This window comes from Ovis aries, chromosome X (assembly GCF_016772045.2).
Source record: "Ovis aries strain OAR_USU_Benz2616 breed Rambouillet chromosome X, ARS-UI_Ramb_v3.0, whole genome shotgun sequence".
Classification (NCBI taxonomy): Eukaryota; Metazoa; Chordata; class Mammalia; order Artiodactyla; family Bovidae; genus Ovis; species Ovis aries.
In genome coordinates this window covers 68,830,003-68,850,500 of record NC_056080.1, presented here as the reverse complement: position 1 = coordinate 68,850,500, position 20,498 = coordinate 68,830,003, and the positions used below count along the sequence as shown (strand labels likewise).

The following is a 20,498-nucleotide window of genomic DNA, read 5'->3' as shown; positions in this document are numbered from 1 at the left end:
ATTCCATCGACAGAGGTGACAGGCAGGCTCCAGTGCACGGGCTCGCAGAATCCCACATGACCCAGGGACTAACACACATAGTGTGGGTATATATTAAACGCTCAATAAACATATGTTGTTGTTATTGTTTTGTCAATATGTCAGGGAAAAGAGGATGGATTAAAAAGCATTTTCACAATAAAGTCAAAATACGTCACTAGCACTTTTCAAGTCAATGGGACTGAATTAGACCCCCAATGAAAAGGCGGAGGGGATCAAATGACGTAGACCCCCTTAGCAACAGGCCCCCAAAGAAGGTGAATTTCTGTAGCCAATAAGAATCTGCACTGCAGATAAGATAGCCAATGGGTGACTGAAAGAGGAAGAGGGAGGACGCGCCAATTCTGCTGCCTGAGCCTCGGCCCAACAAAATGGCGGCGGCGGCAGCGTCGCTTTGTTTCCGCGGCTCCTGCGGCGGTGGCAGCGGTGCCGGCCTTTGAGCTGTGGGGAGGATCCAGCGCCAGATCTAGTGACGACTAAGGGTCCAGTGCATTCTACCCTAACTGCGCGCCGGGGAGGGCAGAGTCGCGCCCTACGGTCGCTGAATCCTACAGGGCGTAGAAGCGAAAACATGACCGCTGAGCCCATGAGGTAAAACACAACTCCGTCTCACAGGTCCCAGCTGTCTCGGCCTACGCGTTTTCTAAACCTGGTGTTTGGGAAAGCTTTGGCTTGGTGGGTTAGGCCTGTGTTTTGCTGAGCGGAAAGAGGCATCGTTTTCTCTTTAGGTGAGGAGGGTTCGGAAGTAGGCTCCAGTCCGCGGTGTGGGGGGGTAGGGGTTGACTGGGGGCGCGGCCTGGTTTGTCGGGCGCTTTCTCAAGCCTCTCCAAACCCGCGGAGCTTAGGTGAATTCCTCTGTTTATTCTTCGCTGCCTGTGGAACTGAAACCCCCAAGTGGGAGGCGGTTTTTGGTATCCTGATAATTCTTCCTAATCTTTGGGCCTAGAAACCGCGTGGGTAAGAAGAGAGGGTAGGGGGTAGGCAGAAGAGGGGCGAGAGGTGGGAGGAGGGGGAGGGGCGGTGGGGAGGATGTGAAATCCTGGGAAGACCCAGTGGCGTTTGTACTGCTGGAGACGGGAATACCCCGGCCTTGCGGGAATTTTATTTTTTTCTGCAAACCCTGGGGACAAGCCCATTTTGGGGGGTGAATGGGTGGGTCTTGCCAGGGTTCCTTCTCTATTCCAGATCCTGAGGAGTAGCCCTGGATTTATCTTGAAGGCAAAGGGGTAATAACGCAGGGTTTTGCTTCCAGAGGACCCCAGTGTACTACTTTTTGTGTGGTCCAGCTTTAATGGGTGGTAAGGCAGTCATCAGATGTGTCTCCATTTTATGGGCAAATTTTGAGCAAAAATAATTAGGCCTTATTTTTGTTTATTTATTTATTCCAAGAGGGATGGGGAACACGTTAACTTGGTTTGATGGGAAATAAAATCTATTCCAAGGAAGCGGTGACTGGCAGGCCATCTCTTACTAATCAAGCACGTTTATTATTAGGTTGAGGCTGCTTTTCTCTTGTGCTTCTAATTTGGCTCTTGATAGTGTCTAAAAATATGGGTTGTTAATATGAAATGTATACCACTTTTACACAGGTGAATGGCTTGCTTTTCAGGCAGTTGATATTTGACTTTTCATCCCTTGTGAATACAGTAATTTTTTCACTGTTGTATTCTTGGCTCCTAATGGCAAAGTAAAATTACAGGGAGCATAGATCAGAAGTTCATATGTAGTTGGCAAAATGTGATTTTGAGTAACTATTAGGATCGTATATATTTATGTATGTGTATATATGTGTGTGTATGTATCCACCATCTTAATAGTATACAGGTATGTATGTTTTTATTTCCTTGGTGGCTCAGATGGCAAAGCATATGCCTACAATGCAGGAGACCTGGGTTTGATGCTTGGGTCGGGAAGATCCTCTGGAGAAGGAAATGGCAACCCACTCCAGTGCTCTTGCCTGGAAATCCCATGGACGGAGGAGCCTGGTAGGCTATAGTCCATGGGGTCGCAAAGAGTTGGACACGACTGAGCGACTTCACTTTATCTTTTTATGTATGTTTTTGGGCTTCCCAGGTGGCGCTAGTTGTAAAGAACCTGTCTGCTAATGCAGCAGACATAAGAGACGCTGGTTCAATCCCTGGATGAGGAAGATCCCCTGGAGGAGGGCATGGCAACCCACTCCAGTATTCTTGCCTGGAGAATCCCATGGGCAGAGGAGCCTGGTGGGCTACAGTCCAAAGGGTCGCAAGAGTCGGACGCGACTGAAGCCAGTTAGCACACACACATGCATGTATGTTTTTAGAGCATTTTAGCTAGTGTATAGAATTTGGTAATGAACCTATGATACTTATATGTCTATTTTCTGCATTAACAAGCAGTAGATGGAAGATGTGTTCCTTCCTTTGAGGGGGAAAAAATGGACTTTAGTTCTCAGATTGTAGATCCCTAGTTGTGTAAAGATTGTGGCTTTGTTTTCTGACTTTGTGTTCATTGTTCTGAGTGCAGTAAGCCTTTATTTAATTGATATTGGGCACATTAGAGGTACCCAGTACAACTTGTTCGCTAGTTATTATCAGGTGCCCATGTTGCTATACATGAAGGGTGTACCTTACAGTTAAATAGAGATTCTCCAGGCAAGAACACTGGAGTGGGTTGCCATTGCCTTCTCCAAAATATGACCTTTAGGTTTTACTAAATCTCAGAAAGTCTGCATTTAAAATTGTAGGTTGAACTTGGATTTTCTCCCTTTCTTTTAGGGTGAACAAATTAATTATGTATAAACATTCTGAATAGAATTAGTTTATGTGAGGGTCAGTTTTTCTTATGGGCCTTGAATTTTTGTATATATTGGTGTAAGAATAATAATCATAACTAAAATTGAGTGCTTATTGTTGACCTTTACCTTTGTAATTTTAATTAATTTTCAAAACAGCTCTATGGAATAAGTACTTGGTGTTCCCTGTTTTACAGATGAGAAAAGTGAGGCATAGAGAGAGCAAAGAAATTGATCAGTTATATAAATTGTAATCGATGGAGCTGGAATTGAACTGAGTCTTGACTCCAGAGCTTATGTTCTTAACCACAAGACATTAATACCTCCTTGAGCTACCAGAAAGAACGTGATTATGACCATTTTAATTTAGTTCAAGTATTACAATGGAAGAAGTTCATGTTAGCTGCTATTGTCATTTGTTGTAGGTCTTTGAGTTTGTAGGTGTTTATAATATTTTGCCTTTTATGTTCATATGAAATAGTAAGATAACTGAAACATTTAATTTCAGGAGAATCTTAAGCTATGTGAAAACCCCCTTGCAAAGAATACATATAATAGATATAAAGAATTAATTTTAAAAAGTGTGATGCTCTCTGATTATTTACTATGAAAGAGATCCAAGTGGGTGTTCAGAACTGTCTCAGTATGAAGTGTTATTCATCTCAAGTCATAATCATAGGTGAAGGATAATCTGACAGGTAATGCTTGAGTGAGTTAAATCCACAATACCACTCTTTTTAAAAAAAAACTTTTATTAGAGTATAGTTGATTTACAATGTTGTGTTAGTTTCAGGTGTACAGGAAAGTGAATCATTTATACATATACATATATCCACTCTTTTTTAAAGATTATTTTCCCATATCAGCCATTACAGAGAATTGAGTAGAGTTCCCTGTTCCTTACAGCAGGTTCTTATTAGTTATCTATTTTATATCTTAAATCATTCTTGATTTTCTTATATGTGAGGCAGAAATAATATGAACAATTCTATACATTGTCATTAATGTTATTTTAGGGAATTGTTCCAGATTTTCTCTTTTATCAGATCCTTTGGCACTTAAAAATAGGAGCAAAGATTAGTTTCTGATTTTTACTTACATTTTATAAAAAGGAACATTTCTGGGATTCTGTGGTGAAAAAATAGCCAAAAGGCAAGAGGGAGGAACATGAATTGGTGATTTGGCTAAATCTTATGTTGGGACTTCCCTGGTGACTCAGACGGTAAAGCGTCTGTCTACAATGTGGAGGACCTGGGTTTGATCCCTGGGTTGGGAAGATTCCCTGGAGAAAGAAACGGCAACCTACTCCAGGACTCTTGCCTAGAAAATCCCATGGATGGAGGAGCTTGGTGCAGGCTACTGTCCATGGGGTCGCAAAGAGTCAGGCACAACTGAGCCACTTCACTTCACTTCACTTCACTGTGTTCCTCCATTCAGTACTGGGGATTTCAGTCTGTGGTTGGTTGAATCCCAGGATGCAAAACTGAGGATATGGAGGGCTGACTATGGGACTTGAGCATCTTCATATTTTGGTATCTATGGTGGATCTTGGAATCAAGATACCCTGTGTGGATACCGAAGGACAAATATACATTGAAAAATCAGTGGCTCAGTAAAATTTTTGTTACTGTTTTTAAATAATTTTTTATTTGTTTTTGTTTTCAATAAGATTGTTTCTTCATTTTTTTGACCTGAAAGATCAGCCTCTTATTGACAGATAAACTTTCATTTATTTTCATGTAAAGATCTTAGAGATTTGATAGACTTGTCATTCTGAACCGTATGGCAATTTCTTACTTGAAAAGCTGAAAGCAGTATAACTAGTCATTGGTCTTAAATTTTAAAAAGTAGAAGTTGTCTAAATTGAGAGATGTTGAGAAAATGACTTAGAAAGTGTCTGTTATTGTGATAGTCTACAATCAGTTGCATACTAGCCTAATTTTTTAAAAATGTTATCTGTGAAATATGTGCATTCCCACTCTGCGGAAAGCATTAAGCCAGGCCTGTGGCAGGGGAGTACATGCAAATTTTATAAAGGGTTTAAACAATTTTTTAAATTAATTTTTTATGAAGTATAGTTGCTTTACAATGTTGTATTAGTTTCTAAGTGAATCAGTTATACATATATCCACTCTTCTTAAGATTTCTTTCCTATCTAGGTCACCATAGAGCATTGAGTAGTGTTCCCTGTGCTAATGAAAAGTATTGTAAATGTCAGTTCTTTGGTTATGTTATTGCTGGGGGTGAAAAGAAAGACTTTTTAAATTTTAATTGTGATCAGACCACTGCCCATTATTGGCATCTCTTGGCACAGTTGATCATGAGCTTTCAGTTTTATATTTAATTTCTAGAGATAAGATAAGTATAGTACTTAAAGGTATTTGTAGATAGATTTAGGTATGTGAAATAATTTTTTTGGTAAGAAATTGTGTTTATGTGCCTATTTCAGTTTTGAAATCTGAATAAGTTTAGATTGGGTGACAGAATACAGGCAGTTCTTGGATTTGCAAGAAGTCTGTTTTCTCCAGACCTTTTATGTTATCTTTGGACATTGGCAGAAGCTGTTCAGATGGGTTAAGCCATGGGAAATGAAATATAGATCTTCCTTTAGGAATGCTGAATATAACAGGGCAGTAAAAGGAGTGTCTAAGTAGGATCTCTCTGCACATGGTCATAACAGCGGTTCTTACAAGACAATAGACTAAAGGCTCTTTGGGGATCTTTGTTAATTTTTAAGTGTTTTAGGAGTGTAAAGAGTTCCTGAGACTAGATCTGCTGGTTGTGGAGGAATGAATGCTTAACTCTGAGCCAAACCTAGGTTTTCTAGTTGCAGCTCTATTGCTCAACTGATTGTAAACAAATCATGTATCCTTTCTAGGCCTCTGCTTTATCATTTGCAGAATGAATTTGTACTAGATGGTCCATAAAGTTATTAAAAGTCCTATTTATGTTAGTGTCTATCATTTTTTGACTTTGCCTTTTTGGGAGTAGGGAGAAGTAATGAGGGAAAATATCTTTCTTGAATTTGTTTGCCTTAAAACTTACGATTTTAAGATGTACGGTAGCCATTCTTGGTATCAATAGTCCAGTTTTCTTGTTAAGTGTTACATATAATATTTGTTTAAGAAATCACTGTATGGCAATGGTATTCATGTGTATATACCCTATGCTCCATTTTTTTGGGGGGGGTGCTTTATTCATTGATCAATGTGAGTATCAACTAGGTGCTAGGCACTGTTCTAGCATATGCAAAGGGTAAAAGACAAAATTCCTGCCCCCTTAAAGCATTTTTAACCTAAGGAGGGAAATAGTAAATAAACATTTACAGAGCAATGCTAAAATGGAGATCTATTGGTTGTGCTAGGGATCAGAATGAAGAAAAGCCTAATTTGGGGGATGTCTAGCAAAATTTTGCAGAGGAGATGATATCTGTATTGGGTCTTGAAGATAAGTTAGCAGTTAGGCATTGACTATGAAAAAGGGCAGTCCAACAGGGGGATTAGTATGGCTAAAGATTAGTCTTATTTTCTACATAGCAGAGGAAATAAGATATGTTCACAAATAAATTTGAAGCAGGATATAAAGGGCTAAATGCTGCGTTGGGTAAAAACTTAGTTGCTGTGGGAGTTTAAAGTAGGAAGACATTTCTAATGGGGTCCAGGAAAGGCTTAGAGATAGTATTTCAATGTGCTCTTGGAGGATACATACATTTTTGACAAAGAAGACTGGAGAAGGATTTCAGATGTGAGGTATAGCAGCTTGAGCAAAGAAATGTTATGTATATTAGAGTTTTCTAACTGAAAGGAGGTAAACTTAGAATCTTTAACTCAATTCCTGGGCAAATAATTGTATAACTAGTTGGCAACTAGTATTTTTTTCCAGCTTTATTGAGATATAATTGACATACAGCATTGTGTAAATTTAAGGTATACAGTGTGATGTTATGTTATGCATATATACTTTGAAGTGACTGCTACAATAATTACCTTTTTTAAAATTATTGTTGTGGAGAGAACATTTAAGATCTACTCTTTGGCAACTTTCAAGGATATAATACAGTGTTGTTATCTAGAGTCACCATGCTGTATACTGTATATCAGATCTTTAGAACTTATCTTATAGTGAAGTTTGTATGTTAACTTTTATGGCTTGATGATCTTATAAAAGCTTGTGACTGAGCCTGATAATTTTAGTTCAGCAGAGCTGTTAAAAGCATAACCCATTTTTCTTAAAGATTGTGTAGAATTTAGTGCACAGATTTTGAATGACAAGCATTCAAAATGTATCATTAGTTGTCTTTATTTTGGTCATTTGTCAGTTGACTTTTGGGTAACATTTGATTTCTAAAATCCAAAATCAAAAATAGTTTTTTTTTAATTTTTTAGTAATATTGGATTTATTTTGCTTATTTGAATATATCAGTTATTTTTTGGTTTATTTGATAGCATTCCAAATTTAGCTCTGCTATAATGTTTGTTTTGAAAAAAAAAAAGTTCATTTGTTCCAACAAGATTGATACAGTGGGTAACAATTTGAGCATAAGACAAAATTTGTATTTGCTTATTCAGGATTTTGTTTACAGGGTCAAGGTTCAGCAAACTATGGCCACCACAGTGACCTGTTTTTGTAAATAAAGTTTTGTTGGAACACACCAAACTCATTTGTTTACATTGTCCTGTGGCTGTTTTTATAGCAGAGTCTCAGAATTGGATAGTTGCAACAGAGACCCAATGGCCCACAAAGCCTAAAATATTTACTCTCTGGCCCTTTATAGAAAGTTTGCCCTAGGTAAATGCAGGAAGCTGAACTGAGCTGCATTAAAATACATGCATATATAGGCACATGCCTCAGACCTCTATCAGCTACCTCAGTTCACCCCTTGTGTTATGAGCCACACCCATCCACATCTATTGTTACAATTTTCCATCCGATTTCAGATAACCCTCCTTCCATCACTTCACAATAATTCATGAGCTGCAACCCTTCTGATGCCCACTTCCACAAGCAAACTTCAGGTCTTTTTCAAGGTAAAGTGCCATATTTATTGTTGTACTTGTGTATTTCTTAATCACTTAATGTATGTAAACTGTGTAAAATTGTGCTACTATTTCTATTAGGTTTTTGTCTTTTTTAAAATATGTGTCACTGATGAAGTTTTTGGAGTGTTGTGCTTCTAATCCCATTTCCTCCCAGAGTCCTATGGTGTTCATTGTATAATTTTGCATTACCTGGTGATTTTTAGGAGCTCATGTCATTGCAGAATTGACTAATTGTCATCCTGCAAAAAGTATTGATTCATTCCCCAAATATTTCTTGGACTGTGTGAAGTTTAAGTGAGTTAGTGGACCCAAAACACTTAGGTTAGTGTGACATGATAATTACTCAAAAATTAGTTGTTAATAATTACTATTACCATGTGCCAGGAACTGTTCTAAGTACTGCTTATGTGTACAAGACAAGTTAAGGCACCCCATGGACCTTACTTTATACTTAAAAAAAATCTGTACTAATTTGCATTTTCGCTTGTAGTCCCCCCCCCGCTCAAAAAAGATGTTTTGATGTTTTTATAAATGATATTTTAAAAATGTCTATCCATGAATCAAAGATACTTAAAATAACTTTCTAGTCAATATATTATTCATCTCCTGTACTGTTTCATTGAATGATTTTTTGAAATGTTTTTTATAACTATAACCTTGGGTGATGAATTTGATCCTACCTTCAACCAGATAAAGAATAATCATTGCCTTTTTACTATATTTCAAAATTAAAAGTTTCCCCCAAATAGGAATATTCTTCTATATAACCTCATTATAATTAGCAAAGTTAGAAATTAACTTTGATACAATACTATTTCTAACCTACAGACCTTACTCACATTTTGCCAGTTGATTCTTAATGTCTGTCATAGTGAAAAACAACGATTTCTTTTTTCTGGTCCAGGATCCAGTTCTGGAACAGGCATTGCATTTTGTTTTCATGTTTCTTTAATCTTTTTAAATCTGGAGCAGTTCACTTTACCTTTTTATCCCTTTCTATCCCATTTTTTGAAGAACACTGGCCAGTAAATTTGGGTTTGTCTGATGTTTCCCTGTGGCCGTGTATTTTGCTAGAAATAGTATGAAGTGATATGCTTTTCTTGGCACATTTTATCAGGGGGCACATCTTTGCTTTTACTGGATTTTAAAATGTTTTTACTTTTAACACTAATATTATCAGCCCAATTTAGAGATTTTAAAGCTAGGTTTGGTTAATTTCTATAGAGTTAGAGAGAATTTGCCCACCTTTTATTTTTTTGCCTTTCCCATTTCTAACTTTCCTCAGGTACCCCCAGCATTCAAATCAAAACACCCTATTTATGAATTTTCACTGTGTTTTCTGAGTATCTACAAGAATTAAGAATGAATGTTTCATATTAAAGTGACTGGACCTGTTAAGTATATGAAATAATACACTTCTTCCGAAGGCTGAATGTAGAGCATCCAAGAGAGCTTATTGAATATTTCAGTTTAGAGATAGAAGAAAAATATTTTATGGTACTAAATGACTTCAGAGCTTTTAAAAAATACTCAACAAACCACTATTCTTTTCTTTTAAGGAATCCCTGAGCAAGCATTATCATCATTTACATAAACATTTAGTATTCCTCTGTTCAAGGCAATTTGTTTTTTTTCTCATAAAGAAAAAAAGAGATGAACTCAGACCAGTTTCCTTCTTTGAGGAGTTTACACTCCAGTAGGGAGTACTCTTGGGTTTTAAAGAAGAAATTATAAGGAGAATGTGTTGCTGTTAAAGAGAAGTAAAAGAATGTTCAGTGGGTGAAGAGGGGAAAGAGAACCTTCTTTGAGGTAAGAGTTGTGGTTAGATAAGATTGGAAAGTCATGTGTGAATTATTTTGCAGAAAGCTTCAAATTCTTGCTTAGGGGTTTGTACCTTATCCTTATTTATAAACATGGGAAGCCTCTGAATATTTTGAGCATGGGGGTGACAGATACTTGAATCCATGCTCAGTTATGCCAAATCTGTGGATTCTGCATCAGCAGATTTAAACAAACTCGATTGAAAATATTTGGGGAAAAAATTTCAGAGTACCAAAGAGCAAAACTTGAATTTGAAACACATAGGCAATTACTTAGATACCAATTATATTATATTAGGCATTATAAATATTCTAGATAAGTTTTAAAGTATAGGTGAAGAAGATCATAGGTTATATGCAAATACTTTGCCATTTTATATAAGGGTCTTAGGCATCCTCAGATTTTGGTAATGGGGGAGTCCTGGAACCAATCCCCATAGTTACTGAGGAATGACTGTAAATTTAGGAGAATATAGTCATATACCTCTAACTCCCACCTCTTACCCCCTAAAATAATAGCACAAGCTAAGTATCAACTGAGACATTATAGGTATGATAATATAGTAGTTTAGTACTTGAATTGAAGTAGAATGAACTTGGGCAAAGATGGAATTTCAAGGCAGATAATAATGACTTTTAGGTATACTTCCCCCCCTTCCCCATTCCAAATATAATATTAAAAGATTTAAATAACTTTTATTTGTTAAGTATTGCCATCCACTTAATACCGTTTTCCGTGATTTGTCTCTCAAATCTGAATTCTAAACATTCACCTGATTATTCTGGATGGGAGCTAGGGCTACTTGACTTGAAGAATGAATTCTGGAATCGGGTCTGATTTTCTGATGTTCTGCCTGTAAAACCTAAACTTTTAAAAATTGTAACTTTTCCTTTTGCAGAGAGAGAGAATGCCAGTTCTCTCCTAAAGACCCTTTTCTTGTAACCGCTCACAACAGAATAAAACTTTTTGCTTTACTTTCTTGCTCTTACCACATTTTTTGCCTTCTGTCTCCATTTGAAGACTCTGCTGTTGAATGGGGATTGGATATGGCATATTGATGAAATGGACTGTATTTAATCACTGTGCCAAACAGAAGGAAGCATTTCTTGAAGTTCCTACTGGGAATTACTGGTTTGGCCCACATGAATGTAGTTATTGCAATTAAAAATCTTTGAATGTTTCTTAGAGATCACCATTTATACATATTAAGGTAAAATGTAGGTCTTGTTCAAATGTTGCTGCTTTATTACTCAGATTTATAACTTTTATCTGCATTAGAGCATTTGTATCTTTGTATTTAAAACAATAGGTCATAATTTGTTAAGTCCTCCATTCTTTCTTAAATATTTTAACATTTTAACCACTCAAGAGTGTATAATTTAGTGACATTAAGTACAGTGTTGTGCAACCATCATTATCTAATTCCCAAACATTTCTTTTACCCCCCACAAAGGAACCATATATCTGCCAATACTACTTCTCCATTCCCCTTGCAAACACTAATGTACTTTCTTTCTAGCTCGATGGATTTGGGTATTCTGAAGTTTTCATATAGGAGAAACTGTATAATATGAAGATTTATCCATATTGAATCATGTATCAATACTTAATTCCTTTTTTATGCCTGAATAATATTTTATTAGGATATCCTACATTTGTTTACCTGTTCGTCAGTTGATAGGCTTTTAGATTGTTTTTACCTTTTGGATGTTGTAAGTAGTGCTACTGTGAATATTTCGGTATATGTTTTTATTTGGACATGTGTGTTCATATCTCTTGGGTATATACCAAGGAGTAGAATTTGCTGAGCTATTTGGCTGCTCTCTGTTTAACTTACTGAGGAAAGCCAAACTATTTTCTACAGTGGCACATCTTAACATTTCTACCACAATGTATGAAAGTTTTAATTTTGCCACATCCTTGGCAGCATGTGTTATTTTCTGTTTTATTTAAAAAATTATGACCGCTATAATGAGTGATATATATTAAAGTGATATCTCACTGTGGTTTATTTTATTTTTTTTTATTTAAGCAAGTTTATTTGGAATCTGTTTAAAAATATTTTGGTCTTGTTTAAAAAGACCAAGCAGGTCAAGAAGGCAGTTAGAATTGGACATGGAACAACTCACTGGTTCAAAATTGGGCAAGGAGTACGTCAACACTGTATATTGTCACCCTGCTTATTTAACTTATATGCAGAGTACACCATGCAAACTGCCAGGCTGGATGAAGCACAAGCTGGAATCAAGATTGCCAGGAGAAATATCAACAACCTCAGATTTGCAGGTGATACCACCCTTATGGCAGAAAGTGACAAAGAGCTATAGGACTTCTTGATGAAGGTAAAAGGTGAGAGTGAAAAAGCTGGCTTGAAACTCAGCATTCAAAAAATGAAGATCATGGCATCCACTTCCATCACTTCATGGCAAATAGATGGGGAAACAATGGAAACAGTGAGAGACTTTATTTTCTTGGGCTACAAAATCACTATGAATGGTGACTACAGCCGTGAAATTAAAAGACGCTTGCTCTTTGGAAGAAAAGCTATGACAAGCCTAGACAGTATATTAAAAAGCAGAGACATCACTTTGCTGACAAAGGTCCATATAGTCAAAGCTATGGTTTTTCCAGTAGTCATGTATGGATATTAGAGTTGGACCATGAAGAAGGCTGAGTGCTGAAGAATTGATGCTTTTGAACTGTAGTGTTGGAGAAGACTCTTGAGAGTCCCTTTGACTGCAAGGAAGTCAAACCATCAATCCTAAAGGAAACCAACCCTGAATATTAATTGGAAGGACTGATGCAGAATCTGAAGCTCCAATACTTTGGCTATTTGATGTGGAGAACCAACTTATTGGAAGAGACCCTGATGCTGGGAAAGTTTGAGGTCAGGAGGAAAAGGGGGTGACAGAGGACAAGATGGTTGGATGGCATCACGGACTCAATGGACATGAATTTGAACAAACTCTGGGAGATGATGAAGGATAGGGAAGCCTGGTGTGCCACAGTTCATGGGGTTGCAAAGAGTCAGACACGACTTAGTAACTGAACAACTACTCAATATAAAAAAATAGATCCAACCAAGACATTTTTAGTATTAGATTATAAACTGTGTAAAATATGATTAGGGACAGGAGATGAATATGAGAAATAATTTCTTTACTAATAGTGAATAAAGTTTACTATGTACTGTTAATTCGTTTTGTGGATTCTTCTACACATTTGCAAGTATCTGCACTACGGAGAATACAGCTCTGTCATAGCATAAAAGTCAGTATTGCTTAATGGTAAGAAATACTTTGTTAAAATCTTAACTCAATTCCATGCTTACTTTGGAAACTTGCTTAGTCTCTCTGAATCTTGATGATTACCTTCTGAAAAATGGATGTTAAAAGTAGAAGAAATTGAATCAGTCAACATTAAATAAGATGCCATTTCCATTTTAAGTATTCAGTGTTATTGATCAAGGCAAATGCCCTAAGGTGGAACATTAAAATTTTTTACAAGACTCTATCCTAGTAGGAGGGAAGGCCATTCAAAAAACAGGGGCTAAGATCTTGTAGGACCTGCAATAAAACCTCAAGATTTTGGCTTTATTTAATTGTGATAAAATTGACAAACTGTACTAATTTAACCATGAACGGTGGTGTTGGAGAAGACTCTTGAGAGTCCCTTGGACTGCAAGGAGATCCAACCAGTCCATTCTAAAGGAGATCAGCCCTGGGTGTTCTTTTGGAAGGAATGATGCCAAAGCTGAAACTCCAGTACTTTGGCCATCTTATGTGAAGAGTTGACTCATTGGAAAATACTCTGATGCTGGGAGGGATTGGGGGCAGGAGGAGAAGGGGACGACAGAGGATGAGATGGCTGGATGGCATCACTGACTTGATGGGTGTGAGTCTGAGTGAACTCTGGGAGTTGGTGATGGACAGGGAGGCCTGGCGTTCTGCTATTCATGGGGTCGCAAAGAGTTGGACATGACTGAGCGACTGAACTGAACTGAAATGTACAATTTAGTGGCCTTACATAAATCACATTGTTGTACAAACATCACCACTATCTGCAGATCTTTTCATCATCTCAAACTAAAACTCCATATGTATTAAACAATTCCCCAGTCCCCTTTCCCTTAAACCTTGGTACTACTGTTCTACTTTCTGTGTGAATTTGACTCTTCTTGATACCTCTGAATAAGTGGAATTGTACAATATTTTTCCTTTTTTGTTTGGCTTATTTCACTTAGCATAGTGTCCTTATTTATCCATTTTGCAGCATGTATCAGAATTTCATTTCTTTTTAAGGCCAAATAAGATTCCATTCATTATATGTATGTACCACATTTAGTTTATCTGTTTATATGTTGATAGGCATTTGGGATGTTTCTTATCTTTTGGCCATTGTGCATAATGCTAATGTAAACTTCAGTGTGCAAATGTGTGTTTGAATCCCTGTTTTTAGTTCTTTCAGGCATATACCTTGAAGTGTATTTCTATCTTTAATCTCTTGGGGAACTACCAAACTGTTTTTCTCTGTGGCTGCACTATTTTACATTCCTGCCTGCAACGTATAAGGGTTCTAATTTCTCTAGATTCTTTCAAAAAATGGCTTTTATTTAAAATTTTTTTTGATAGCAGTCATCCTAATGGATGTGAAGTGTTTTTTCATTGTGGTTTTGCTTTGTATTTCCCTAATACAGATCATCTTTTAACATGTGCTTATTGGCCCTTTGTTTGTCTTCTTTGGACAAATGTCTATTGAAGTCTTCTGCACATTTTATGATTTTTTTTTAGTTGTTCAGTCACTCAGTCGTGTCCAACTCTTTGTGACCATGTGGACTGCAGCATGCCAGGCTTCCTTGTCCTTCACCATCTCCCAGAGCTTGCTCAAACTCATGTCCATTGAATTGGTGATACCATCTAACCATTGTGTTCTCTGTCATCCCCTTCTCTTCCTGCCATCAATCTTGCCTAGCATCGGGGTCTTTTCTAATGATAATTCTTGATAGTAACCCCTTGTTGTTCAGTCACTCAGTCATGTCCAAGTCTTTGCAACCCCATGGACTGCAGCATGCTAGGCTTCCCTGTACTTCACTATCTCCTGGAATTTGCTCAGACTCATGTCCATTGAGTTGACGATGCCATTCAACCATCTTATCATGTGTGGCCCTCTTCTCCTGCCCTCAGTCTTTCCCAGCATATCAGGGTCTTTTCCAGTGAGTCTCTTCCAGTAACTCCTTATTAGATATAAAGTTTGTGAATGCTTTCCCCCATTTTATGGATTGCCTTTTCACTCTCTTGGTAGTGTTCTTTGATACACAAAAGTTTTGACTTTTAATAAAGTCCAAGTTATCTATTTTTGCTTTTGTTGTATGTTTTTGGTACCATCCAAGAAATCATTGCCAAATCTAAAGTCATAAAGTTTTATCTCTCTGCTTTCTTCTTTTATTTTTAAAACTTTGTTTATATACTTTTGGTGTGCTGGGTCTTTGTTGCCACACACATGATTTCTCTGATTGTGGCTAGTGAGAGCTACTCTCTAGTTGTGGTGTGTGGGCTTATTGTTGCAGTGGCTTCTCTTGTTGCAGAGCACAGGTCTAGGCACGTGGGCTCAGTAGTTGTGGTGCGCTGGCCTAGTTGTTCCATGACATGTGAAATTTTCCTGGATTAGGGATGAAACTTGTGTTCCCTGCACTGACAGCCAAATTCTTATCCCCTGTAGTACCAAGGAAGTCCTTTGGAATGTTTTTGATTGTCAGTTCAAGTAAGGAGATTGACTAATTGCCCCCACTCCCTCCATTTGCTGAATGCTATCTTTGGCATTTAACCATGTATTAACTTTTACCATTGTTTATTTTGTACTGTAGCTCTGAGTTATACTGTGGTGTTCTTTTATTTCAGCCTAATGGACTCTGTTTAGCAGGTATGCCAGCAGTGAATTCACTCAGCTTTTGTTTTTTTGGCACATTTCTTTTGCATTTTTCAAAGATACCTTTACTAGATATAGAATTCTTGGTTGACATTTTTTTCCACAGCGTGTGAAATATGTTATCTCACTCTTCTCTGGTTTCCGTGGTATTTAACTATTTTGTTAATGAAAACCCTGTGTCTTGTTGATTTCAAGCTTTTCTTTGACTTTTGACAGTTTAATTATGTTTTGTCTCAGTATGGATCTCTGTCTATCCTGCTTGGAGTTAACTGAGCTTTTTGGATTCATGTATTTCATGAAATTTGGTAAGTTTTTGGCAGTTATTTCTTTAAATATTCATTCCATTCTTTTTTCTCTATCCTCTCCATCTGTGACTCTCATTATGAATGTGTTGGTAGGCCTGATGGTGTCTTAAAGGTCTCTCATACTCTTTTCATTTTTCTTTATCCTATTTTGTTTCAGCGTCTCATACTAGGTAATCTCAATGGGGCTTTATTTAAGTTTACTGAATTTTTCTTCTCTCTATTCAGATGATCTGCTCAATCTCTATAGTGGGTTTTTCACTATTGTACTTTTTCAGTCCCAAAATTTTATTTGGTTATGTTTTGTAGTTATTTTTCTGAATATTCTTTCCCTGGTAAGACTGTTTTCCTTTAATTCTTTTCTTCTTCTTTTTTTGCCATGCTGCGAGGTGTGGGGATCTTATTTCCTTGAACAGAGTTTGAACCTGTGCCCCTGCATTGGGAGTGTGGAGTCTTAACCATTGGGCTGCTAGGGAAGTCCCTCCTTTATTTATTTATTTTTTTTGTTCATGGTTTTCTTTAACTCTGTGAGTATATTTAGGACAGTTGTTTTAACATCTTTGCCTACTAAATCCAGCATCTGGGCTTCCTTAGGAGCAATTCTGTTACTATCTTCTTTTTCCTCTGTGAATGGGCTGTACTTTATTTCTTTGCATGCTTGTAACTTTTTGTTGAAAATGGACATTTTGAATATTGTAACGTGGTAACTTCGGAAAACATTCTTTCTTCTCCACAGGATTTGTTCTTGCTGTTTGTTATGGATTGTAGTTTTTGCTTAGGGAATTTTATAACCTATTTTTATTATGACTATTCTTTGTCAAGTGTGGACACTGAAGTGTTTGTTCTGGTAGATTATTCGTCAGTTAGTGGTTTGACTGAACTTCCATAAATGCACCAAAGCAAAAAATACAGACAAAACCCCAAATCCAGACAAAACTACTCTCTCAGTCTTTGGAGATTGACTTGGCATTGGGGCACTTCTCAGTGCTTGGCCATTTCATTTAAAACTCTTGCCTAGCCCTCCCTGCCTGATTGTGTGGAGGCTAAAGGTCAGCCATAGATGAACACTTATGGCCCTCTGTCTTTTCTGAGCATGTGTCCAGCCCTGGGTGTGTGTGGCCTTTCAAATTCCCTGCTATGTAGGAGCTTTTCAGAGTCCCTATTCCTTCTATGTATGTCTTTCTGTGTCCAGCTTTTTCTTTCTTATCCTTTTATGTCTGTCTAGTGTCTGGCCCGCTTGTTATTCCTTGCCCCAGGTGACTGTGGATAGTATATTTTCCTTTAAATGCTTTGTATAAAAGTTGCTCATTTCAGGAACTTGTTCTTCCTCCTGAGGTGGGTGAAAGAAATGGAAACCTGTGATGCAGTATGCCAGGTAACCACCAAACAGGTGAGAACACACAACTACCATTCTTTAAGAATAAGGTCTGTATTATTCCTTTTGACATCTGCAGGTTGTGCTAGAATTGTAGGCCACTGTCTTCATGGCCACCACCTAACTGAGGAATGAGGCATGGTAGGTGCATAAAATAAAATACCACAGTGCTCTCATTTCAAAGTTCAGCAGCTTTTTCTATTAAGTGCTCCCCTGGTGGTTATAGTGGTTTGATTACAAGATTCTAAAGTTCCAAAAAAGTTGATTCTGATGACAGTCTTTACCAGCATAATTGTTGCCACAGTAGAGGGACACAATTTTGGAGTTACTCACTCCACCATTGTGTATAATGTTCTTGGTCTGTCTGTTTTAATCCCTATGCAATGGCACATTTTCTTTAAAATTAATTTTTTTTAAATTGAAGTGTTGGGCTTCTCCAGTTGCTCAGTGGGTAAAGAATCTACCTGCATTGCCAGGAGACACAGGAGATGTGGGTTCGATCTCTCAGTCAGAAATATCTCTAAGAGAAGGGAATGGCAACCCACTCCAGTATTCTTGCCTGGGAAATCCCATGGACAGAGGAGCCTGGTGGGCTGCAGTCTATGGGATCTAAAAAGAGTTGAATATGACTCAGCATGAGCAAGGACAGATGGATAGTTGATTTATAGTGTTGTATTTTCAGGTGTATAACAAAATGATTCAGTTATCTATCTATATTTATTTTCAGATTCTTTTCCCATATGAGTTATTACAAAATATTGAGTATAGTCCCCTGTGCTATAGTAGTGTGTATATATTAATCCCAGACTCCTAATTTATCCCTCCTGCCACATTTTCTTAATAAGTGTAGCTTTTTATGAAGTCTTGATATCTACTAGGGCCTGAGTGCCCACATTGTTCATACTATCTTGGTTATTCTTATACTGTTCCATGTTATGTATCTTTTTCTTGTATTTCTAAATGCTTTGATTGGTGTTTAATTCTATTTTGATAAACACTTTGGAGGCCTACTGTGAGCCAAGCATTGTTTTAGATCAACTTTTCTCAAACTTGGCATTATAAACATTTTGGTCCAGGTAGTTATTTGTTGTGGGAGGCTGTCCTGTGTGTGCATGGACTCTCTGTTCTCTACCAATAGATACCAGTAACAACACCCCCTTCCCCACCCTTCACCAGTTGTGACAAGCAAAAATGTTTAGAGATGTTGTCAGATAGTTCCTGTGGGAGGTGATGGTATGGGGGTGACACAGTCCTCCCACTTGAGAACTACTATTCTAGATGATAGGGATTCACAGATAATTAATACTGAGCTAAGGGGAGGAGTAAATGGCTGAAATATTCTGTGATATGGTTAAGTATGTATATGAACCAAGAAATGTTAACAAACAGTAAAAATTGCCATGGAGTTGGGTCTTAATGCTAGATAGTGATGTTTTTTAGGAAGGGAGATGTTCTAGGTGGTAAGAAGTCTAGAGACTTGGTAAAAGGACGCTTACTTGAGCCTTGAGAGCAGAAAGAAATTATGTGATTGGAGAGGATATGGAATGTAGACTTGAAAAGGATGGGAGTTGGGGTCAGATTTGAAAAGGCTTTCTGTTTAATTTTTTTGTCTTTTCATTATAGAAAACCAACAAATACTTTAATGTTTTTAGAGTAATATGTTCAACTTTTGAAGCAACAATAATGAAATGATAAAAAGCATATGGTGAATGTTAAACTCAAGAAGATAACACTAAAAAGGGAATACTTGTACACTGTTGATGGGGATGTAAATTGGTGCAGCTACTGTGGAAAACAGTGTTGAGCTTACTTGAAAAGTAAAAATAGAACTATCATCCAGCAATTCTACCTTTGAGTATATATCTAGAAAAAAATAAGATGAAAGTGCATATCAGCAGACTGTTCGATTAAGAAGATATGTGTGTGTGCATGTGTGTGTGTGATGAAATATTACTCAACCATGTAAAAGGTTGAAATATGGCCATTTGCAGCAACTTGGATGGACCTACATAATATGATACTTAGTGAAATAAGTCAGAGAAAGACAATACTATATGATATTGTTTATATGTGGAATCTAAAAAAATAATAATACAAACTAATATATATAGCAAAAGAGAAAGCAGATTCAAACAGAAAACAAACTAGTTGTTACCAATTAGGAGTATGGGATTAACAAATACAAACTACAGTATTTAAAATAGATAACAAAGATATACTGTATAGCACAGGGAATTGTATCCATTATCATGTAATAATCTATAATTGAATATAATCTGCAAAAATACTGAATCACTATGCTGTGTGCCCTAAACTAACACAGTATTGTAAATCAGCTGTTTGTTGTTGTTCAGTCGCTAAGTAGTGTCCGACTCTGCGACCCCGTGGACTGCAGCATGCCAGGCTCCCCTGTCCTTCATTATCTCCCAGAGTTTGCTCAAATTCATGTCTGTTGAGTCAGTGATGCTATCTAACCATCTCATGCTCTGCTGCCCGCTTCTCCTTTTGCCTTCAATTTTTCCCGGCATCAGAGTCTTTTCCAGTGAGTTGGCTCTTCCCATCATGAGGCCAAAGTATGGGAGCTTCAGCTTCAGCATCAGTCCTTCCAGTGAATATTTTAGGGTTGATTTCCTATAGGATTGACTGGTTTGGTCTCTTTGCAGTCGGGAACTCTCAATAGTCTTCTCTAGCACCACAATTCAAAAGCATTAATTCTTCGGCACTCAGCCTTCTTTATGGTCTGACCCTCACAGCCATACATGACTACTGAAAAAACCATAGCAGCTTTGATTATATAGATCTTTGTCGGCAAAGTGATGTCTCTGCTATTCAATTTGCTGTTTAGGGCTTCCAGGTGGCACTAGTGGTAAAGAATGCGCCTGCTAATGCAGGAGACATAAGAGACCTGTGTTCGAGCCTTGGGTCAGGGAGATCCCCCAGAGGAGGGCACAGTGACCCGCTCTACTATTCTTGCCTAGAGAATCCTATGGACAGAGGAGCCTGGCAGGCTAGAGTCCATAGGATCTCAGAGTCCAACATGACTGAAGTAACTTACCATGCATGTACAGGTTTGTCATAGCTTTTCTTCCAAGGAGTAAGTGTCTTTTAATTTCATGGCTGTAGTCACGGTCTGCAGTGATTTTGGAGCCTAAGAAAGTCAAAACTCACCATTTCCATTTTTCCCCCCTTCTATTTGCCATGAAGTGATGGGACCAGATGCCATG

General features: G+C 37.5%; 1 protein-coding gene across 17 annotated transcripts in view; it reads left to right on the top strand.

Annotated features, from left to right (window-relative positions):
• Positions 1-392: 392 nt before the first annotated feature.
• The window catches only part of ATRX (ATRX chromatin remodeler), a 275,615-nt gene continuing 255,509 nt past the window's right edge, over positions 393-20,498 (top strand). For 8 of the 17 annotated variants that reach the window (XM_060408304.1, XM_060408302.1, XM_060408303.1 and 5 more), the window contains exon 1: positions 393-630. In XM_060408304.1, coding sequence (XP_060264287.1) covers positions 611-630 — 20 coding nt within the window. In that variant the 5' untranslated portion in view covers positions 393-610. Of the gene's footprint in view, positions 768-7,744; positions 7,840-20,498 lie in introns of those variants that run through there. The other 9 variants (XM_060408299.1, XM_012106954.5, XM_060408298.1 and 6 more) reach the window with 5 other exon arrangements.